Below are 18,401 nucleotides of genomic sequence, written 5' to 3'. Positions count from 1 at the left end.
GTTTAAAGGATACGATGGAGGATTTTCTATCATTTTATTATTGTGAACCAACAACACGTTAGTGTGTGCAGCTGTTTCTAGAAAATCTTCACTGCTCACGTTTTCAGGTTCTGGACGTTACGGTGGTACTGTCTTCATGCTAAAATGGCTCCAATGACCCCTCAGAGGCACATGTGGTGAGATTGGAGACAGTTTCCACCACTCACTCTGTAACCAGTGATGTGGTTATAGATACAGTTTAAGAGGGAAACTGAACACTGTCCACCTGATAGGTGTCCTGTAGGTGGTGGGAGGGATTATGTTTTAGTGCATAGGTTGAAGTTTCTTTGAGCTCAACTTACGAAACTGTGGAAGCTGATCCACGACCAACAATCAAGGCTGAATGAACGTGAACCTTTGTTAAACTTTTAAAATAACTATTTTTACAGATGCATCTAGAGGTTTTTTAATGAGAAGAGAAAAAGTTGCTGATAAGAATTGTACTTTTTATGGAAAATCATATCAGACTTTGGGTGTGATGATGGGTTTAACACACGTCACTGTCTGTGCATAGTGCGTTTTATTCTACTGGACAAATGTAAAGTGTAACCTGTAGTTAATGTTGGGTTTTGGAGTCTTTTTAAAATAACGCTGCAATATGATAAAACAGGTTGAACAGTGAGTGGAGGAGAGGAGGCTGTGAGGGATGAATTTTTCTAATCTGCTTGTTTGGAATCAACTCAAGTACACACAACAGTTTGTCAAGATGTAGTCATCAGTACAGACAGATCCAGGGACACACCCTGAGAGCTGGGTGGGGTGAAAACAAGAGGGGTAGGGGAGTTATGAGATGAGAGAGGGCTAGAAAAGGGGTAAATGATGCATGAAGAGAAAGGATGGATGAAAACAAGGCAAGAAACTGGAACAATAAAGAAGAGATGGAGCTTAAAAGTAGGAGGGAGTGAAATGAGAGGGATGGAGGAGGTAAAAAGTAAAATCAAGACAGAAGGATGAAGGAGAAAAGGAAGGAAAGGACGGATCAAGAAAAAGGAAAGAGAACGAAGAGACAAAATATTTTAAAAGACAAAAGAGAGAACGCGAGAGCAGCGAAAAGGTCAAATACAAGAGGAACCCCACCCAGACGTTAGGAGAAGAGAAGATGGAGGGGAACAAAAAGGGGGAGAGTAGATGGAGAAGATGAGGATGGAGAGCAGCCCCACCCTGAATGACAGAGGAGGGGATTTCTGCTAAAACAAAACAGAACCAGAGCCAGAGTCCGGACCAGAACAAGATGTTAGACCACAGAGAATTAAAGCTCCTTTAAACCAAATGTGTGTTCTCACTGTGGCCACGGTAAACACCTCCAGGCCTGAACGGAGTCTGAGCCGCAGGTTGAACCACAGCGTGTCACTGCCCCCTGTGGCCGAGCGTTGAAGCTGCTGCACCTGCAGCATCCAGAGAGAACAGGATACGTTCCTAATGAAAACAGTGGGGACAGTTTAGGAATCAGCCTTGAACAATCCGAAACGAGTCTCTAATTTAAACCAGTGGTTCTGAGCAGAGAAACTGCAGCGATGGAGAAACATGAACTAAACGTTTTGTTGTATTCTCCTAAATTACACCTGACGCTGTTCTGTTTAGAACATCTGGAAGCTGAGAAATACTAATGTTCTCACAATGAAGAACTGGTTCCTCAAGTTGTACATCAGTCAAATACTTAAATACTGAACTGACTCTGAACCTCAGTGGATAAAACACAGACCTGACTTTCATCATGTTCAGTTTTTGACCCGTTATATTTAGTATTCCTTTTTGATTTTTATGTCAGGACTCAAACTTTCTGTTTTCAACTTTCCACGAACATATCACAGACTTTCAATGTGGACCGACTGTCCTCATCTAAAAAATATACAAACCACATGACCAACAAAATATTTTCAATAAATAAAAATCTATTTCAGTTTAAATTAAGTAGATCACATTTAAGCTGAGGTCAAAGGTCAGAGTCACTCCGTGGACGGTGTTTGATGTTTGTTGCAGCTCCTGAGTTCACTGATCATTCTCTGATCAGTTCTCTGTGAAAACTTGTCCCAGGACGGAGAATCGAGCGTTGAACGGCTGAACGGGGCAGGACAGCAGAGGGGAGGTCTTCCTTTCGCCTGGTTTTAAAGCGATGCTGTCTGATTGGCCGGGGGGAGGGCGCTCTGTCTGTTCGGCGTGCTGCTTCGATTGGTGTCCAGACTTTCCCGCCGGCTGCGACAGGTGGAGCAGGATGTCTCGGAGCTCCTGTCGGTCCTGAGCGTGTCGGCTGCAGCAGTAGAGGGCCGCCGGGTCCAGAGGGTGAGCCTCTGTGTTGAAGATGAACCCCCCAGCCCCTAAAACACACTGCCCTCCCTCACCGCCCTCTTCCCAGGACCCAACCCCCTCTGTCCCCCCGCCATGCAGGAAGTGGTTGGGGTCAAAGAGCAGGTAAAGGTACTTGATAGTTTCAGCAAGAAAGAAAGACTCCATCCTGTTGTCCAGCTGGTGGTCTCTCAGATCTTTAACCTGCAGGAGGAACAACATCAGGTTCAGACTCTTTGAACACAGATTCTAATGTTTCTATTGTACGAGTAGATTTAGATTGAGAAACAGGAACGGTGACGCAGCACCGAGGTAAACACGACTTTATTTGTGTCGCAGCATCAAACACTGAGATCTGATCACCGCCTCCTCTTCCTGTGTTTACTGTGAAGTGCGACAGGCAGATCTTACACTAGCGTATCCACAGGGGGTCTTGGCGATTCTCTCTATGGACTCTAGAGCGTCGAGGCCAAGCTGGAGGTAGGTGTGGTCACCTGTGGCCCTGAACAGGTACATGGCGCTCTCTATTAACTCTGGAACAAATAAACATATATAATATGAAGCCTGTCAGAGGCTGGTTCCTCAGGCAGCAGTCAGCTTGTTACCGAGTCGGTCCTGACCTGGTCTCAGTGGGTATCCTTCTCTCTTGTCCACAGTGTAGCCCTGAGGGATGCTGTAAAACTCAGGCAGACCTCCAAACTGTCTCCATACTGAGTAATAGTTCTGGAAAGTTCTTGCAGCACTGTCCAGGTTTCCCAGCAGAGACTGGAACATTAAAGGACATGAAGATTTACCTGCAGTGTTTTAGATTTAGGCACTAATCAGCAGTAGTACGGGGGGGTATTTGTTGTTCTGCACGTACCTGCAGGCCGGGCCAGAAGGCCTCCAGGGACTGGAAAACAGGCATGGACACGGTTCCTTTATGCATCTGGACCCACAGGTACCAGTCGTCGAACCGAGTGTAGTTCTGAATGGCTTGATCATACTCTGAGAAGCAGTATTAACATCTGTTTTATTTAATATTCATATGATTCACAGGTTTCCAATTATTATTTAAACTAGTTTAACATTTTCACATTCAGATTTAGTTTTTACTGCTTCAAACACAAATTATTCATTTCCTTTTTTCCAGGTACAGATTTTTAGCCCTCGTCCCGTGTCTGCTCTCCTCTTTCCAAACACTCCAGCCGGTCGAGGCAGATGACCTGTTGCCTTGACTCAACTTGCAGATGTGGCCTCATCGGCCATTTTTCCGTTTGGCTTTAAAGCTGCTAAACATATTGAACTGTAACTCTGAACCCTTAGTCATCTGGTTCCACTGATTTGTTGCTTTCACAGAGAGCTAACTGCTCTAAAGTAACAGCACGGTCTGTGTTGTCAGGACGTACTGTAGGTGTGGTTGTTAGAGTGAGGTTTACCCCGGAACATGCTGAGCAGCTCCTCGTCCTGCAGCATGATGGCTCCTTTCACCAAATACTCAAAGTAGGAGTCGACCCCTGCTCCGATGCCGGCATCCTGAGCCACCCACTTCTTCGTCAGGATGTCAATGTGGTTCCCCACCTGGACAGAGAGATCATAAAGGTGAGGGACAGAAAAGCTCCAGAGATTTAACTACATGTGACATGAGGTGAACTCAAAGCAGACTGATTACCAGTCCTATGTCGGATCTGGTTTTCCACAGGGCCCTGAGAGCTCGACGTGCTACGTTCTCAAACGTTTCGTCTCCCGTTAGTCGACTCAATGTGGCGAATTCCAGAATGAAGGTTCCCACGCCAGCGGTACAAGTGACGGGAGTTTCGGTGGCACTGACGCCGTGCAGCAGGTTCACCGTGCCGTATGGCATGCCGGTGGGTGTCTGAAACGCTGAAAACATTTACACAACAGGTTTCAGCTACAACGGCGTCTGCTGCATTTTATTCTTACTCAGTTAATTAATCTGATGATTATTTCCTCAGTTGATCCTCTTATAATTTAGAATCCCAACTTTTCCATCCTCACTATTCCGTCCATGTGACAGCTGTCAGGACGTGTGTCCATGTATTTGTGCAGTGACATTTTCTGTCTCATTTCCATCTGTTCAGTATAAATCTGTTTGTCCCCACTTCATTTGGGCAAAACAAACTTACCTTTGCTCTTCAAAGCAAAAGTCTAAGTTTAAATTTGACAACATCTACATTTATTTTGGTTGTAGTTCATTGCTGCCGCTGGATGAATCCATTCTAGTGGATTTCAGGGATTGAAGATTTACAGAAGGTGTGCATGTTTTTACCAGGCAGCAGTTTTCTGGCGGCGTCCTCCGCCATCCTCAGCAGCGGTCCTGAACAGGGCCAACCGGGCTCCAGCTCCATCCCTGCCCTCCCTGCCAAAAGGTGGGCTGACAGCAGACCCCCCACCACTGAACAGAAACACGCACACAAACATGAAGTGTTGACCGTCAAACATCCAGTTAAAACCGATCAGAATCAAACACCAGCGCCCTCTGTACCTCTGATGTTGGTTTCGAACACAGACGCGTTGACGTCAATATCAAAGTCCACTGTGTTCTGGAGGAGCGACGCCACGCGCTGAAACTCTGTGCGGTTCCCCAAAACCTTCACACATACATGTATTATTTTATGACACGTATTACCACAACGTCACCGTGCTGATAGCTTCATTACATCTGATCTTACCAGCAGAGTGTCGAGAGCATCGATCAGCGTGAGTGAGAAACTGGAGAGAAGACAGAACAGAGTTGTATTTCTGCGTCAGACCTCAGAGGAACAACATGAAGGATAATATAAAGTACAGTTACCTGCTGATAACAAAAAGTACAAAGAACTCCAGAAACTTCCTCTTTTAGTTTCACAGTCGTTTCCTTTGCTTTGTTTGATATAAGACATTTAATCTGGGAATGTGCTGCAGCAGGATATGATGATGTCACTCTACCTGCCCCAGGTGTCCTGTCCGTCACAGGTGAGCGGGCGGAGCTCGTCGTAGGGGAAGGCGTTGTCAAGGTAACTGTTGTAGGCGTGGTAGAACATGGACTTGATGCGTTGTCTGAAACAGGTGGAGGTGATAACAACACAGTGTTGAACTTGTTCGTGTCATTCTGTGTTTTAACTTCATAAAACAAACAGTAACAGAAACTTTAAACCACAGTTACTTCAGGTTAGGACACAGTTACTTCAGATTAGGACACAGTTACTTCAGGTTAGGACACAGTTAATTTAGATTAGGACACAGTTAATTTAGATTAGGACACAGTTACTTCAGATTAGGACACAGTTAATTTAGATTAGGACACAGTTACTTCAGATTAGGACACAGTTACTTCAGGTTAGGACACAGTTACTTCAGGTTAGGACACAGTTACTTCAGATTAGGACACAGTTACTTCAGTTAGGACACAGTACTTCAGGTTAGGACACAGTACTTCAGATTAGGACACAGTTACTTCAGATTAGGACAAGTTACTTCAGGTTAGGACCCCAGTTACTTCAGATTAGGACACAGTTACTTCAGATTAGGACACAGTTACTTCAGGTTAGGACACAGTTACTTCAGGTTAGGACACAGTTACTTCAGGTTAGGACACTTCAGGTTAGGACAAAGTTACTTCAGGTTAGGACACAGTTACTTCAGGTTAGGACACAGTTACTTCAGGTTAGGACACAGTTACTTCAGATTAGGACACAGTTACTTCAGGTTAGGACACAGTTACTTCAGGTTAGGACACAGTTACTTAGGTTAGGACACAGTTACTTCAGGTAGGACACAGTTACTTCAGGTTAGGACACAGTTACTTCAGGTTAGGACACAGTTACTTCAGGTTAGGACACAGTTACTTCAGGTTAGGACACAGTTACTTCAGATTAGGACACAGTTACTTCAGATTAGGACACAGTTACTTCAGGTTAGGACACAGTTACTTCAGATTAGGACACAGTTACTTCAGGTTAGGACACAGTTACTTCAGATTAGGACACAGTTACTTCAGATTAGGACACAGTTACTTCAGATTAGGACACAGTTACTTCAGATTAGGACACAGTTACTTCAGATTAGGACACAGTTACTTCAGATTAGGACACAGTTACTTCAGATTAGGACACAGTTACTGAACGAATCAGTCAGAACATGAAGGCTCAGAATCAGCTGCTACATCACTGACACAATAATCATCATCCAGTAATATCAAGCAGCTCATTCGTGCCTGTTTAAACCTGAAAGCTGATTAATCCACTACATGACAGGGCAGTAGTATCTGAACCACAGGGTCAGTGGTTCGACTCCCGGTTCCTCCAGGAGTTTTTAGACCAGACACTGAATCTGAATTTCTAAGTTCGTAAATGTGGACGTCATAGCAGAGCTGCAGTGCTGGGTTGCTCTCCTAATAACGTGTCCTTTGTGTGTCACCTGTGTCCGTGTTGTTACCTGAGCGCTGCCATCTCCTCCTCAGTGAACTGATGAGTCGCTGCATCGTTCAGACAAAACAACAGCGCCACGAACACGAGAGCGCGCATGGGGAGACACGAGCACCGGGGCCGACAGACAGGTGGACACTGGGCCGACAGACAGGTGGACACTGGGCCGACAGACAGGTGGACACGGAGACAGAAAATATGATGAAAGTCCAACAAGTGCAGAAAAAACATTAGCACAGGTTTCTGTCAGGAAACAGGAAGTAAATGAACGGCGCATGCGTCGACCGGTGCGCTGACGAGTGTTTTTTTTTCCAGTGCTTTATTGATAAAGGAAGTGATGAACAACACAAACAATAAACCAGAGCATGTGTTTAAAATATAGATATTAAATTTTAATATCAAAATGTTAATTCGAACAGTAGTAAAGTAGTTGCTGAGATATTTCAGTCTAAACAATAAACTGGGATTCGTGGTGTGTGAAGAATAATTAGTTGTAACAGATAAAAAAGCTCCTCTGTGAATCTGAAGGACCTGCTGTGATGGAACAAATCCTGAAGCAGGTACATTTGATCGTAGTGAAATTAAACGAGATGTGAACTGTTCATAGACATCAGATGCTCAGTGTCTTCCCTGGTGACCCTCTGCCAGGAGTCATCACTTTCTGATTATTCTTGAGTTTAGTTTAGTCTCCAGTTTTGCTTTAAGCCAGTTAGAATACATGCTCACTAAGAATCAGGCCAGTTGGTGGAATATTTAACTTCTAACTTCTTTAACTTTTAATAATAATAATAATAATATTTAATAATAATAATAATGATTATTATTATTAAATGTTGTGTCGTGAGCACTTTCTTCTCACCTGTGACGTCCTTCCACAAGGACGAGGAGATGACACCGACGAGGAAAACTGATGAGCTGTAATAGTGTCTGTGAGATCATCATGTTGTGTCAAAAATTCGTTTTCACAGTCTTTAGCTACCCAGCCCCTCTCCTGGAGCTTCTAACCCTAACCCTGAATTGAATTGAATTGCAGAGGCTGATTCTTATAAAATATAATTAACTAATAAATTACATATGTTTACTCTGAACACCTGTCAGTACATAACTCTTAGAGAATTATCTCCAAGTTTATTTTCAACTGAATCACATTTAGTATTTTTAATGTAGTAGAACACGTTACTTGTTGTACTTTTACTTTATCTAAAATTGAATAGACCTAGATCTTGTGGTTTAGACTAAAATCTTAATCTCTGAATTTAGTTTTCGATGATTTTTGGAAAAGGTTCCTTTTTTCCGACTGTACTTAAAGGCAACAAAAGACGTCATCGCGTCTTCTTGTTGCCATGGTCACAGGAGTCACAACGCTCCAGGTGTAGACGGAGTTAACGTCAGGTAAACACGTCCGAAAGGTCAAAGGACAGAAACTGGGACAAGAACTGATCGTTATCAGTCAGACTGGGTGAATAAAAGTTCAGCGGACTGAGGTAATAACACTTATAAAGGGTGTATCGTCCCACCCAGTTAGCATTTAGCTAGCTAACAGAAGGACGTTAAAGTTTTATTTAGGAGCCTCAAAGACTCTTTTAACCATCTGGGGGATAAAATGTAATTAATATTTTATTTTCAGTATTAAAAGAAAAGTGTTCTTCTTTCATTGGATTTCTAATTATTCAGAAATAACTGGAGCTGTTAGTTAATCTGTTTTCTTTGTAGATGTTTCCATCCAGAAATGGAAATGTTCAAGTTATGGAACTTCCAACTGTTTTTAAATACAGGTTTTTGTAATTACTGATATTTTCACCAATAAAATGAGGATTTTATTATCATTGAGAATATTCTAAACTTGATGTAAACACGTTTATAAAAGATGGAGACGTTGCTGGAGTCAGACAGTGAGGAGCAGCATAGAGGTGGAGAGACACAGGACGAGGACGGAGACCTGGAGGAGACTCTTACTGACGTCCATGGTTCTGCTTCTCAGGAGCTTCTGTAAGAAAACACGAGAACACGGAAAATGAATTTAACAGTTTGATTTCAACAGTAACTTACCTAATTTCTCACATGTGAAATTCTTTCTGAAGATTGTAAAGTTCCTTCATGTTTAGGGTTTAGACCTGCCCCTTGAAACTCAGTGATCACAATAATTTACTGTCTTCACCAGCCAGGACTTGGACAATTCAGATGACTTGTTTCCTGAGTCCTACAGGATTAACTCTCCTGATGAGATTCGACTGTTGGCCATCGCCGACAACTTCCAGCGTCAGTATTCACATTTGTATCCAGACCGCAAACCGCTGCTGCTCTGCCCTGTTAATGAATGTGGTGTGAAGGTAACACAGAAACTCCCCCTGATCTTGTCAGACATGTTGTCTCGTCACCTTTCTGCAATTCTCTTACTTGTGTTTGTCTTTCTAACAATCAGAAGTTTGTGTCTACGACTCTTCGACCCACACCGACAACCTATCCTCAGCTTTTCACCTGGGAGGGCTGTGCCTCATTCGTGGCTGACTTCCTGACTCTGGATCTTTTAGAGCCGCCGGCTGAACTTGTGAGTAAAGTAACCCCAAAGTTCCAGCCTGCAATAAGCTCTCTAAACACAAATACATACACATGCACATCTTTAAACCCACAATCACCCTGTCATCTTCTTAATGAAAATGAAGGTGTGTTTATCTGTCCCAGCCCAGGTTCCTGTTCTCCTCCACCTCAGTGCTGCAGAATCGGAGAGCCACATGTTTTGAAGTTGCCACCCTGCTGTGCAGCCTGCTGCTCGGCGCCTACTACGACGCCTACTGTGTCAGCGGCTACGCAGTCAAAGAGATGTGTCTGCTTGACCAGAGTCTGCAGGACTGCCCCCTGCTGGACACAAAGGTTAACGTAAGTGATGCTCTGTGGGTCACTGCCGACCTACAGTATGTCCAGCTCATAGTCAGACACTGTGTGGACTCACAGTGACTGTGACTGTGTGTGTGTGTGTGTGTGTGTGTGTGTGTGTGTGTGTGTGTGTGTGTGTGTGTGTGTGTGCGCACGTGCATGCTTTGTCTGTGCAGAGCCAGATTTCAGAGCAGGAGCAGCAAGAGAATAAATACACAGTGAAACCCCAGAGGGAGCTGAAGAGCCGGTTTGTGATAGAACAAGAGAGGAAGAATCAGCAAGCTGAAGCTGAATTACTTAAACAGAAACCACAGGAGGTACCATGATGAAACACACAAAGTAGGATTTGACTTGATGGTTTTTAACTGTATCTTCAAAAAGATGAATTCTCCATCTTCCTCTTTCCTATCACGACCAGGAGGACGAGCAGCGACCGGATGACCCCCTGCGAGGACTGCGGGTGCACTGCTGGGTGCTGGTGCTGTCAGGAAGTCGCAGCATCCAGGAGAACTTCTTCATCGACCCTCTGACCGGTAACAGCTACAGCACGTCCGATGACAACTTTCTGGGCGTCGAGAGCGTGTGGAACAATCTCAACTACTACGTGAACATGCAGGACTGCAGCAACGGCTGCGCCGTGAGTCCAGAAGAGCTCCACATAGATTATACTGTATACAGGAGTTAGTCAACAAATACCTGGACTAGATAAGGTCTGAATATACCTGAGTAGACATCCTGTGTGTTTTTTGAAGGATATGAGTTATGATCTGGAAGATTTAAGGATGTGGGAGCCAGTGTTGTTTGGTGCCGCCAGCAAAAAGCAGCTGATTCTTGATGTCTTGAAGAAAAAGGAGAAAAAGATGACGAGTAAAATCAACAAAGATGACGAGGTGTGTGTGTTTGTCTCTCCACTCAATTGTCAGTTTATTAGGTACAACTGTCTAAATATAAGTCAGTCTAATCCAAGAGTCCTGTAATTAATCCTTCGTCACCAAGGTGAAGATGCTCTGTGTTTAAACTCTTACCTACTTTAAATCACCAGGTTTTATTATTTAGCTTTTTCTTTTCTCACTAATATTTGTCTATGTTCTATTTGGACACATTCTGTGTTTGCATGCTTGGCTAATAAAACCGATTCTGTTCTGACCACTGTGTAGCCCAGACATAATAAACACCGCATGTATCCATTAAAAGCATTAATTTGATTTAAACCAGGTGGTGTTAAACACCTTTTACCAGTTGATTATAAACTCAGCATAGTGTGTTTGTTTTGTAGGAGGAGGATGAGGATCCGCGTGCTTTTGAAATGCCGAGATCCTGGGTCAGTTACATTACAATTGCTAAAAAAGGTACAGAACATCCACATGAGCACTGTTAATCCCTGTACAGTGGGCTGATAGTGTGTGTATGCATATAGCATGGATTGTACAACAACTCTAGATCCACGCTCGTACTTAGACTGCTTCCTCCCCATAGATCATTCTGAATTAATTTCAGTAATTAATTCCTCTAAACCATCAACATGTCTCTTAGATCCCATCCCGACTAGACTCCTCAAGGATGTCTTACCTTTGATCAGCACGTCCATATTAGATCCGATCAATCTGTCTTTACAAATAGGCTACGTACCACAGGCTTTTAAGGTTGCTGTAGTCAAGCCCCTACCCAAAAAAGCCTACTCTGGACTCAGGGGTCTTAGCGAATTATAGACCAACATCCAATCTGCCCTTTATCTCTAAAATCCTTGAAAAGATAGTTTCTAAGCAGTTGTACGACCACCTGCGTAGCAATAACTTGTATGAAGATTTCCAGTCAGGATTTAGAGTACATCATAGTACAGAAACAGCACTGGTAAAGGTCACTAATGATCTTTTATTGGCATCAGACAATGGTCTACTCTCTATACTCGTCATGTTAGATCTTAGTGCTGCATTCGACACTATAGATCACAACATTTTATTACACAGACTGGAACATGTCATTGGAATTAAAGGAACAGCACTAGAGTGGTTTAAATCGTATCTATCGGATAGATTTCAGTTTGTACACGTTAATGATGAGTTTTCCATGCACAGCAAAGTCAGCTATGGAGTTCCACAGGGATCTGTGCTTGGACCGATTCTTTTCACGTTATATATGTCCCCTTTAGGCAATATTATTAGGAAACACTCTATACATTTCCATTTTTATGCAGATGATACCCAGCTATATTTATCTATGAAACCAGGAGAAACTAATCAATTAGTCAAACTTCAAGCTGCTTAAAAGACATAAAGACCTGGATGTCCTCCAATTTCCTTCTCCTAAATCCAGACAAGACAGAGGTTATACTGTTTGGGCCTAAAAATCTCAGAGACACTATGTCTAATCACATTCTCACCATTGATGACTTAGTTCTGGCCTCAAGTAAAACTGTAAGAAACCTCGGAGTTATCTTTGACCAGGATATCTCCTTCACTTCATACATAAAAGAAATCTCTAGAACTGCCTTTTTTTACCTAAGAAACATTAAAGTTAAAATTAGGAGCATCCTGTCCCAAAGTGATGCTGAAAAACTAGTTCATGCATTTGTTACTTCCAGACTGGACTATTGTAATTCATTATTAATAGTTTGTCCCAATAACTCATTAAAGAGCCTCCAGTTAGTCCAAAATGCTGCAGCCAGAGTTCTGACTTGAATTAGTAAGAGAGATCATATTTCTCCAACGTTAGCTTCTCTCCATTGGCTCCCTGTAAAATCCAGAATTGAATTTAAAATTATTCTCCTAACTTATAAAGCACTTAATAATCAGGCTCCATCTTATCTCAAAGACCTCATAGTTCCATATCTTCCAAGCAGAACTCTCCGTTCTCAGACTGCAGGTTTACTTGTGGTTCCTAGAGTTTCCAAATGTAGAATGGGAGGCAGAGCCTTTAGCTACCAAGCTCCTCTCCTGTGGAACCAGCTCCCAGTTCAGGTTCTGGAGGCAGACACCCTCTCTACATTTAAGACTAGACTTAAAACTTTCCTTTTTTATAAATCTTATAGTTAGAGATGGATCAGGTGACTCTGAACCATCTCTTAGTTATGCTGATATAGCTTAGTCTGCTGGGGGAACCTTTCTCCTCTATCTATTCAAATTCTACCATTGCATGTCATTAACTTTGTGTCTTCTCTCTCCTGTAGTTGTGTTTCCTCCTCTCTGTCTCCCTCTCTCTGCTGTACATCTTCAGAATCCAGTTCATCTGCCCAATGTTCTTGCTGCTTGTTGTTGTCTTTATTGCCTGATGTTCTTTTCTTTCTTCTCTTTCCACTCACCCCAACTGGTCGAGGCAGATGGCCGCCCACTATGAGCCTGGTTCTGCTGATGGTTTCTTCCTCTAAAGGGAGTTTTTCCTCTCCACTGTTGCCTAAAGCTTGCTCAAATGGGATTGTTGGGTTTTCTCTATAATTTTTTGTATAAATATTTTCTGTAAGGTCTTAAACCTTAAACACTGTAAAGTGCCTTGAGATAACTTCTGTTGTAAATTGGCGCTATACAAATAAAATTGAATTGAATTGAATTTAATTGTTGCCTATCACAATGGAAGTGCTGTTAAGGCAAAATTATAGTTTATTGTGCAAACAGCAAGTAACAGCATCAACTTTACAACGACAGTTTTAACAAACCCTTCAATCTCAAACTCCTTCTGATGGGGTAAATCCTCCACACAACGTTGCTCTTTGTTTTTATTCAGAACTGGAGACCTGCTGGCCGGAAGGTCACAAGCTGACCCGCTACAGAAAAGCACAGCTGGAGAAGTTTGCACCGTACCTGAGGTCAGACGGCCTGATAACAAGACTGACTACATACAGAGATCTGGACTGTGAGTGTTTCAGAGAAACTTCACCTGTTTTTGTGTTTCTGCCAAATGACCTTCAGGTCCAAAGCAAGTCTTAAGACAGCCTTCACACAATACATCTTTCTGTAGGTGTACGTCATTGTCAGGCTGTGTGTGTGTGTTGAAGGCACTGAGGTCACGGCGGTGAAGGAGTGGTATCAGCACAGAAAAGATCATCTGGAGCAGAGAGAGATCAACAAGGTCGACAGCTTCACCACAGAGCGCTTCAAACGTGGAAGACGTTTCCACCTTTTATGTAAATCTGCACAGACACAGTTTAACTCTGAAGCTGCTCCGGCTTCAGCTGTCATTCTGTAACGCAGGTTTTATGTAGGACAGAATTTATATTTATTCCTGCCCCGAACATTTGACACACACCTGTTACTGGCTGTGCTCCAGCAGTATTTCTGTAAAGGTTATATGATTGTAACTTCTGCCAAAACACACAGTGCACTAAGAAAATAACTTAACAACAGGCTGAACTTTGTTTACTGTTGACTAGTAACTTTCTTTTAAAACACAATGTTCCACTTACAAAATAAAGGTTTTGATTTTGAAGAATTGTTTGAAAATGAAGAAGAAATAATGATTCAAATACTATTTATCATTAAAAAGTCATTGTGTATAGAATCCCAACGTGTTTGGGTGTCTTCCGGCTCTCCTCATTGGTCAGTTCTCGTCATTGGTCAGTTCTCGTCATTGGTCAGTTCTTGTCATTGGTCAGTTTTCCTCCCCCGTCTTGACATGATGTCGTCTTAGGTTTTATAAAAAATCATAAGAACTAATTCAGCTGCTGCTACATGATCTAAGTTATTGTTGATGACATTTCCTCAGTGTCAAGTTCATCTCCTGAGGGATTCTCTGTATTTTTGTCTAGTTCACAGGTACAAATCCCACACCTCCGAGTTCGAGCATGAGATGGCGTTCAGCAGCGCCCGTGTTGATGAACTGGTGCGGAGGGTGCTGTCGTCAGGTGAAATGACAGAGATCTTTGAGGGACGGTCTGACTTCCTCTACTACCGGCAGGTCGTCTTTGATCGACACGTGCAGTTCTGCGAATTATATGACGACGATGACCCAGACGACCAACCTGTACAGGTAAAATATGTAAACGCTGAAATGTTAGAAACAATATCACGAGCTCAGGAGGAGTAAATTCACATTGTTCACTTTGATCTTCTGCTGAATACAGTTTGCACAGTGGCCCACTAACTTCACTCATGGTAAATTCATGTTTCCCATAACTGTAGTAAATCACCCACTTGCTCCTTCTTCCCAACTATCATGGTTTTCATTATTGTTTTAAATGTCTTTCCTGGACTGAACAGCAGCAGCAACGTACCAGAAGAATCCAACGTAAATAGATAAATAGAACTATAGAGCAGGTGAAACAGCAGCAGGTCAAGCGTCATTTGTATTCAGTTGTGGGTTAAATTGCCTTATCTCACCTATATATATATATATATATATATATATATATATATATATATATATATATATATATATATATATATATATATATATATATATATATATAGTATATATATATATATATATATATGTATATATAAGTATATATATATATATATATAAATATGTATGTGTGTGTGTGTACTATGTGTACATGTGTATTTATGTATCTTCATGCATCAGAAAGTGGTGGAGCGTTTCCACCGGAACAAATTCAAACCGGCCAACGAAGATGTGGCAGAGCGAGTGTTCCTAATCATACAAAGACGGATTGAGGTGACCTATCACTTAGAGGATCACAGATTCATCCCTTCCAAGAGGAGCTTCATCAAACCAGAGGAATCAACAGAACAAAAGAAGGCCGAGGACTTCACCCCCGCCATGGTCTCCAGCTTTCAGGCAGGACATGCAGTAGATCTCACAGGGAAAAGCCTTTCAGTCTAAAAGTGTTTAAGATGCATCTGGGAGCATAATCTCCAATAATAAGAGCATTCATGTCTGTGTGCTTCTGTTTGTGTTCAGGTGGATCCATCTGAGAAGCCGCTGCAGACACTGACTCTGTATAACATGCTGCAGGCCCTGATGAAGGACGAAGAGAAGGTGCTTCTGCAGATCAGCAGGTCGAAGAAAGAGGTAACATGTCCTCAGGGTCGCCTGGAATAACATCAAAGCTGTGTCAAACATGAAGTCTTACTAAACATGCCTTTATTTAGGAAGTTAATACACGTTTCCTCTTTTACTTCCACCACTTGTATGTGAGCAGGTGAGAGACATCGTGGCCTGCAGACAGCAGGAGGAGGGAAACGTTCAGCTTCTCTTCTCCCCTTGGACGACGACAGGAGCTGCCAAAGCCCGCAAACAAAGAGAGGAAATGGTGACACGCACACACACACACACACTACATGTTGTTTTGTTGGTGTTTACAAGTTGTCAGAAATCAGAGATGTATGTTGACTCCATTCTTTCGACCTACTGATCTACAGTACTTACCTACCCCAGCCTACATTACTCAACCTATTTACACAGCGAAGGGATTTAGTTATACTGAACTATTCCTAATTTTTTCAGTTTACATTTTTTAAAAGACCAAACACGCACAAACCTCATGTTGATAACATCTTGATTCAGCCGGTCTCCCTGGTTTCAGGAGCGTCTGGCTGTGGAGGAGCAGAGGTGGCTGCAGGAGAAGAAGAAGGACATCCTGGCTCCCCTCCTGATCCGACTGGACAACGCAGAGACTCTGAGTGCAGAGGACGCCAAGCAACTCCACCGGGACTGTTTGGCTGAGTTTAAACAGAGACTGGTGGAACAAGCCAACCTCATTCAGGAGCGATACGAGAAGGTATCTCACTGTGTTTATTTATGGTGTTTACTGACTGAGCAGGTTAAGGGTGGTGTTGCACTGAAACCTGTTCTATTTCTTTATTCTGACCTTCGCATGGATGTGGAGGAAACACAATTCTGACATTCGGAGACAAACAATAAAAGAGCTGACGTCCGACGTCCTTCCCACTGCAGGAACATAAGCAAACGTCTTCTCCTGTTTCACACTTTGAACACAAACTGAACATTAGAGGATTCTTTACAGAACTGTTTTACTGCAGCAAACGGGTTTTAGCTTTGAGTACATAATAAACTGGCAGCTAAGGTTACAGTGCAAGAAGAAAAATAATGGTGACCTGTTTTTAACTAATCTTTATAGAAAATGTTCACAAACAATCTGTGTTCAGGAGACTCTGGAGCTGCAGAAGAAACAGGAGTGGTACCAGCAGAACCAGCTCAACATGAGCAAAGAGGAGGAGAAAGAGTACCAGAGCTACTGCGCAGAGAAAACACTTCAAATACATGTGGCCAAGAAACGACTCAGCGTGTACAGTCCTCACACACACACACACACACACACACACACACACAGATCATCAGTATTTCGTTCACATGGTTAAATTAGATTTAACACAGTCGTGTAACGATGCAGCAACACTGAAAACAAAATGAACCGTGGTATTTTGTCCAGCAGCAGTTATTGTGTATGTGATTGTTCACGATTGTGTGTTTGTTCCAGGCACAAGGAAGCAGCTCCTCAGAAATACCTGGCTCTTGATCAGAGGCTGAAACGAGACCCTCGACTGGCTCCTCACCTGCTCAGCTGAGCCACAGACCTGCCTTCACATTCTCATATACAAACATACATGTTCCACACGGGAGTCAGTGGACGTGTGATAAACAGTAAATAAAGCAAAAGCAAACCAGCAGCAGCTTCATCAGAGACATCAGAGTCTAAATGTCAACAGATAAGTTTCCTGTTTTCTCTGCGTGAACTTGTTTTATTACAACTTTACCTCAGCAGGAGCATCTGGAACATCTGAAGACACCAACTCCATCAGTACTAATTACTAAATATGTATTTGGAAAGTACCTGAGTATTTCCAGTTATGTATTCTGATTAAATACAGCTGTATCAGCCACTGTTGGATTTTTACATCATCAATGCAGCATAAAAAAAACAAACAAACAAACTGTTCAGACTGAAACCTGTGAGTTTCAATACCAGCCAACGTCTATCAGAGCTGATACACTAGTACCACGGACACACAACTTCACAGAGATGTATATGTAACATCACAGTAGTTTTATATTAAAGGAGTCCCTCAACATTAGCTCTGGTATCAATGTTTTCCTGTTTTCCTGAGACCTCGGTATATAAACTGTTTTTTTCAAAGTTTGATCCAGTTCAGGTGCAATATTTATAATATTAATAATAATAATAATCAGGTTAGGTGTTCGATCACTGGTTTAGGGTTAGAACTCATCAATGATGACATGCTATGATGTACAGGACAGATCATTTAATTTTTAAGATGCTAGTGCACAGACTGTAAACATCCTTGACCTGGCTGTTAACGTTAATGTTCGTCTGCAGTAACAGGAACTTTCTGATTTTGCTTTAGGTTTTTTAGATCACTTATAATCCAGTTCATCATCAGGACAACGCGCAGTGTGAGAACCACAGGGTTTAACGCACGTCACTGCTTCCAGGTGTCACTGGTTCACAGTAGAGTTTACAGCTTCAGTGTTTCAATGATCAGGTTAAGACACAAAACACTAACTGACAGTAGTTATTACTGGATTACTGCAGGATTAGAAGATGGATTTTCACAACGTGGCAGCTGAGATGTTGAATGGATGGCTCACAGCTATTCTATAAGTAAGAGTAATAATTAATAGTTAGACAATAATGAAGACAGCACTTACAAATTCTAAGATCTGTAGAAACTGAGTCTGTTTTCAGAGGGTGAAGTTATGAATACATACAAGTATTTATACTTTATTAAACATGGATAGAGACAGTAGTTACAGTGGTTACAGTAGTTCTAAGCTCTTTATATTCAGTGTCTTAGTAGGTAACTAATAATACTAATAAAAACTAATTATTAACATGTTTTAATGAGCTGGTCTGTGTCTCAGGTC

General features: G+C 42.3%; 2 protein-coding genes and 1 long non-coding RNA gene across 3 annotated transcripts; 1 reads left to right on the top strand and 2 right to left on the bottom strand.

The window, feature by feature from the left end:
* Positions 1–1,756: 1,756 nt before the first annotated feature.
* edem2 (ER degradation enhancer, mannosidase alpha-like 2) lies at positions 1,757–7,081 on the bottom strand. Its single transcript, XM_026368715.1, has 11 exons — positions 6,739–7,081; positions 5,251–5,361; positions 4,995–5,034; positions 4,808–4,913; positions 4,592–4,717; positions 3,974–4,185; positions 3,741–3,882; positions 3,185–3,309; positions 2,943–3,087; positions 2,734–2,855; positions 1,757–2,526 (listed from the first exon to the last, which is right to left on the bottom strand). The coding sequence occupies exons 1-11, from the start codon at positions 6,957–6,959 to the stop codon at positions 2,047–2,049; spliced, it is 1,830 nt and encodes a 609-aa protein (XP_026224500.1). The 5' UTR covers positions 6,960–7,081; the 3' UTR covers positions 1,757–2,046.
* Positions 7,082–8,062: 981 nt separating this feature from the next.
* On the top strand, positions 8,063–17,578 carry ccdc135 (coiled-coil domain containing 135). Its single transcript, XM_026368323.1, has 18 exons — positions 8,063–8,212; positions 8,596–8,717; positions 8,890–9,058; positions 9,151–9,276; positions 9,411–9,605; positions 9,779–9,919; positions 10,021–10,239; positions 10,355–10,492; positions 10,879–10,951; positions 13,320–13,448; positions 13,591–13,719; positions 14,341–14,561; positions 15,117–15,332; positions 15,456–15,566; positions 15,697–15,807; positions 16,081–16,275; positions 16,664–16,803; positions 16,996–17,578. The coding sequence occupies exons 2-18, from the start codon at positions 8,596–8,598 to the stop codon at positions 17,081–17,083; spliced, it is 2,523 nt and encodes an 840-aa protein (XP_026224108.1). The 5' UTR covers positions 8,063–8,212; the 3' UTR covers positions 17,084–17,578.
* LOC113167581 lies at positions 15,519–16,128 on the bottom strand. The gene is made up of 3 exons (XR_003299297.1): positions 16,036–16,128; positions 15,674–15,775; positions 15,519–15,587 (listed from the first exon to the last, which is right to left on the bottom strand). It is a non-coding gene; the product is annotated as an uncharacterized LOC113167581 (long non-coding RNA).
* Positions 17,579–18,401: the final 823 nt, after the last annotated feature.

Source organism: Anabas testudineus, chromosome 7 (assembly GCF_900324465.2).
Source record: "Anabas testudineus chromosome 7, fAnaTes1.2, whole genome shotgun sequence".
Taxonomy (NCBI): Eukaryota; Metazoa; Chordata; class Actinopteri; order Anabantiformes; family Anabantidae; genus Anabas; species Anabas testudineus.
The sequence above is the reverse complement of the archived record's forward strand: the minus strand, read 5'-3'. Positions and strand labels throughout refer to the sequence as shown.

Bases quoted from the DNA above. Each gene is read 5' to 3' on its own strand.
- ccdc135 (XM_026368323.1), top strand. From the start codon at position 8,596: ATGGAGACGTTGCTGGAGTCAGACAGTGAGGAGCAGCATAGAGGTGGA. The intron at 15,567-15,696 runs GTAACATGTCCT...GTATGTGAGCAG, and splicing joins TCAGCAGGTCGAAGAAAGAG to GTGAGAGACATCGTGGCCTG. The intron at 16,804-16,995 runs GTACAGTCCTCA...TGTTTGTTCCAG, and splicing joins GCCAAGAAACGACTCAGCGT to GCACAAGGAAGCAGCTCCTC.
- edem2 (XM_026368715.1), bottom strand. From the start codon at position 6,959: ATGTTTTTTCTGCACTTGTTGGACTTTCATCATATTTTCTGTCTCCGT. The intron at 4,914-4,994 runs GTAAGATCAGAT...GTATGTGTGAAG, and splicing joins ATGCTCTCGACACTCTGCTG to GTTTTGGGGAACCGCACAGA. The intron at 4,718-4,807 runs GTACAGAGGGCG...GTTTCTGTTCAG, and splicing joins GTTCGAAACCAACATCAGAG to TGGTGGGGGGTCTGCTGTCA.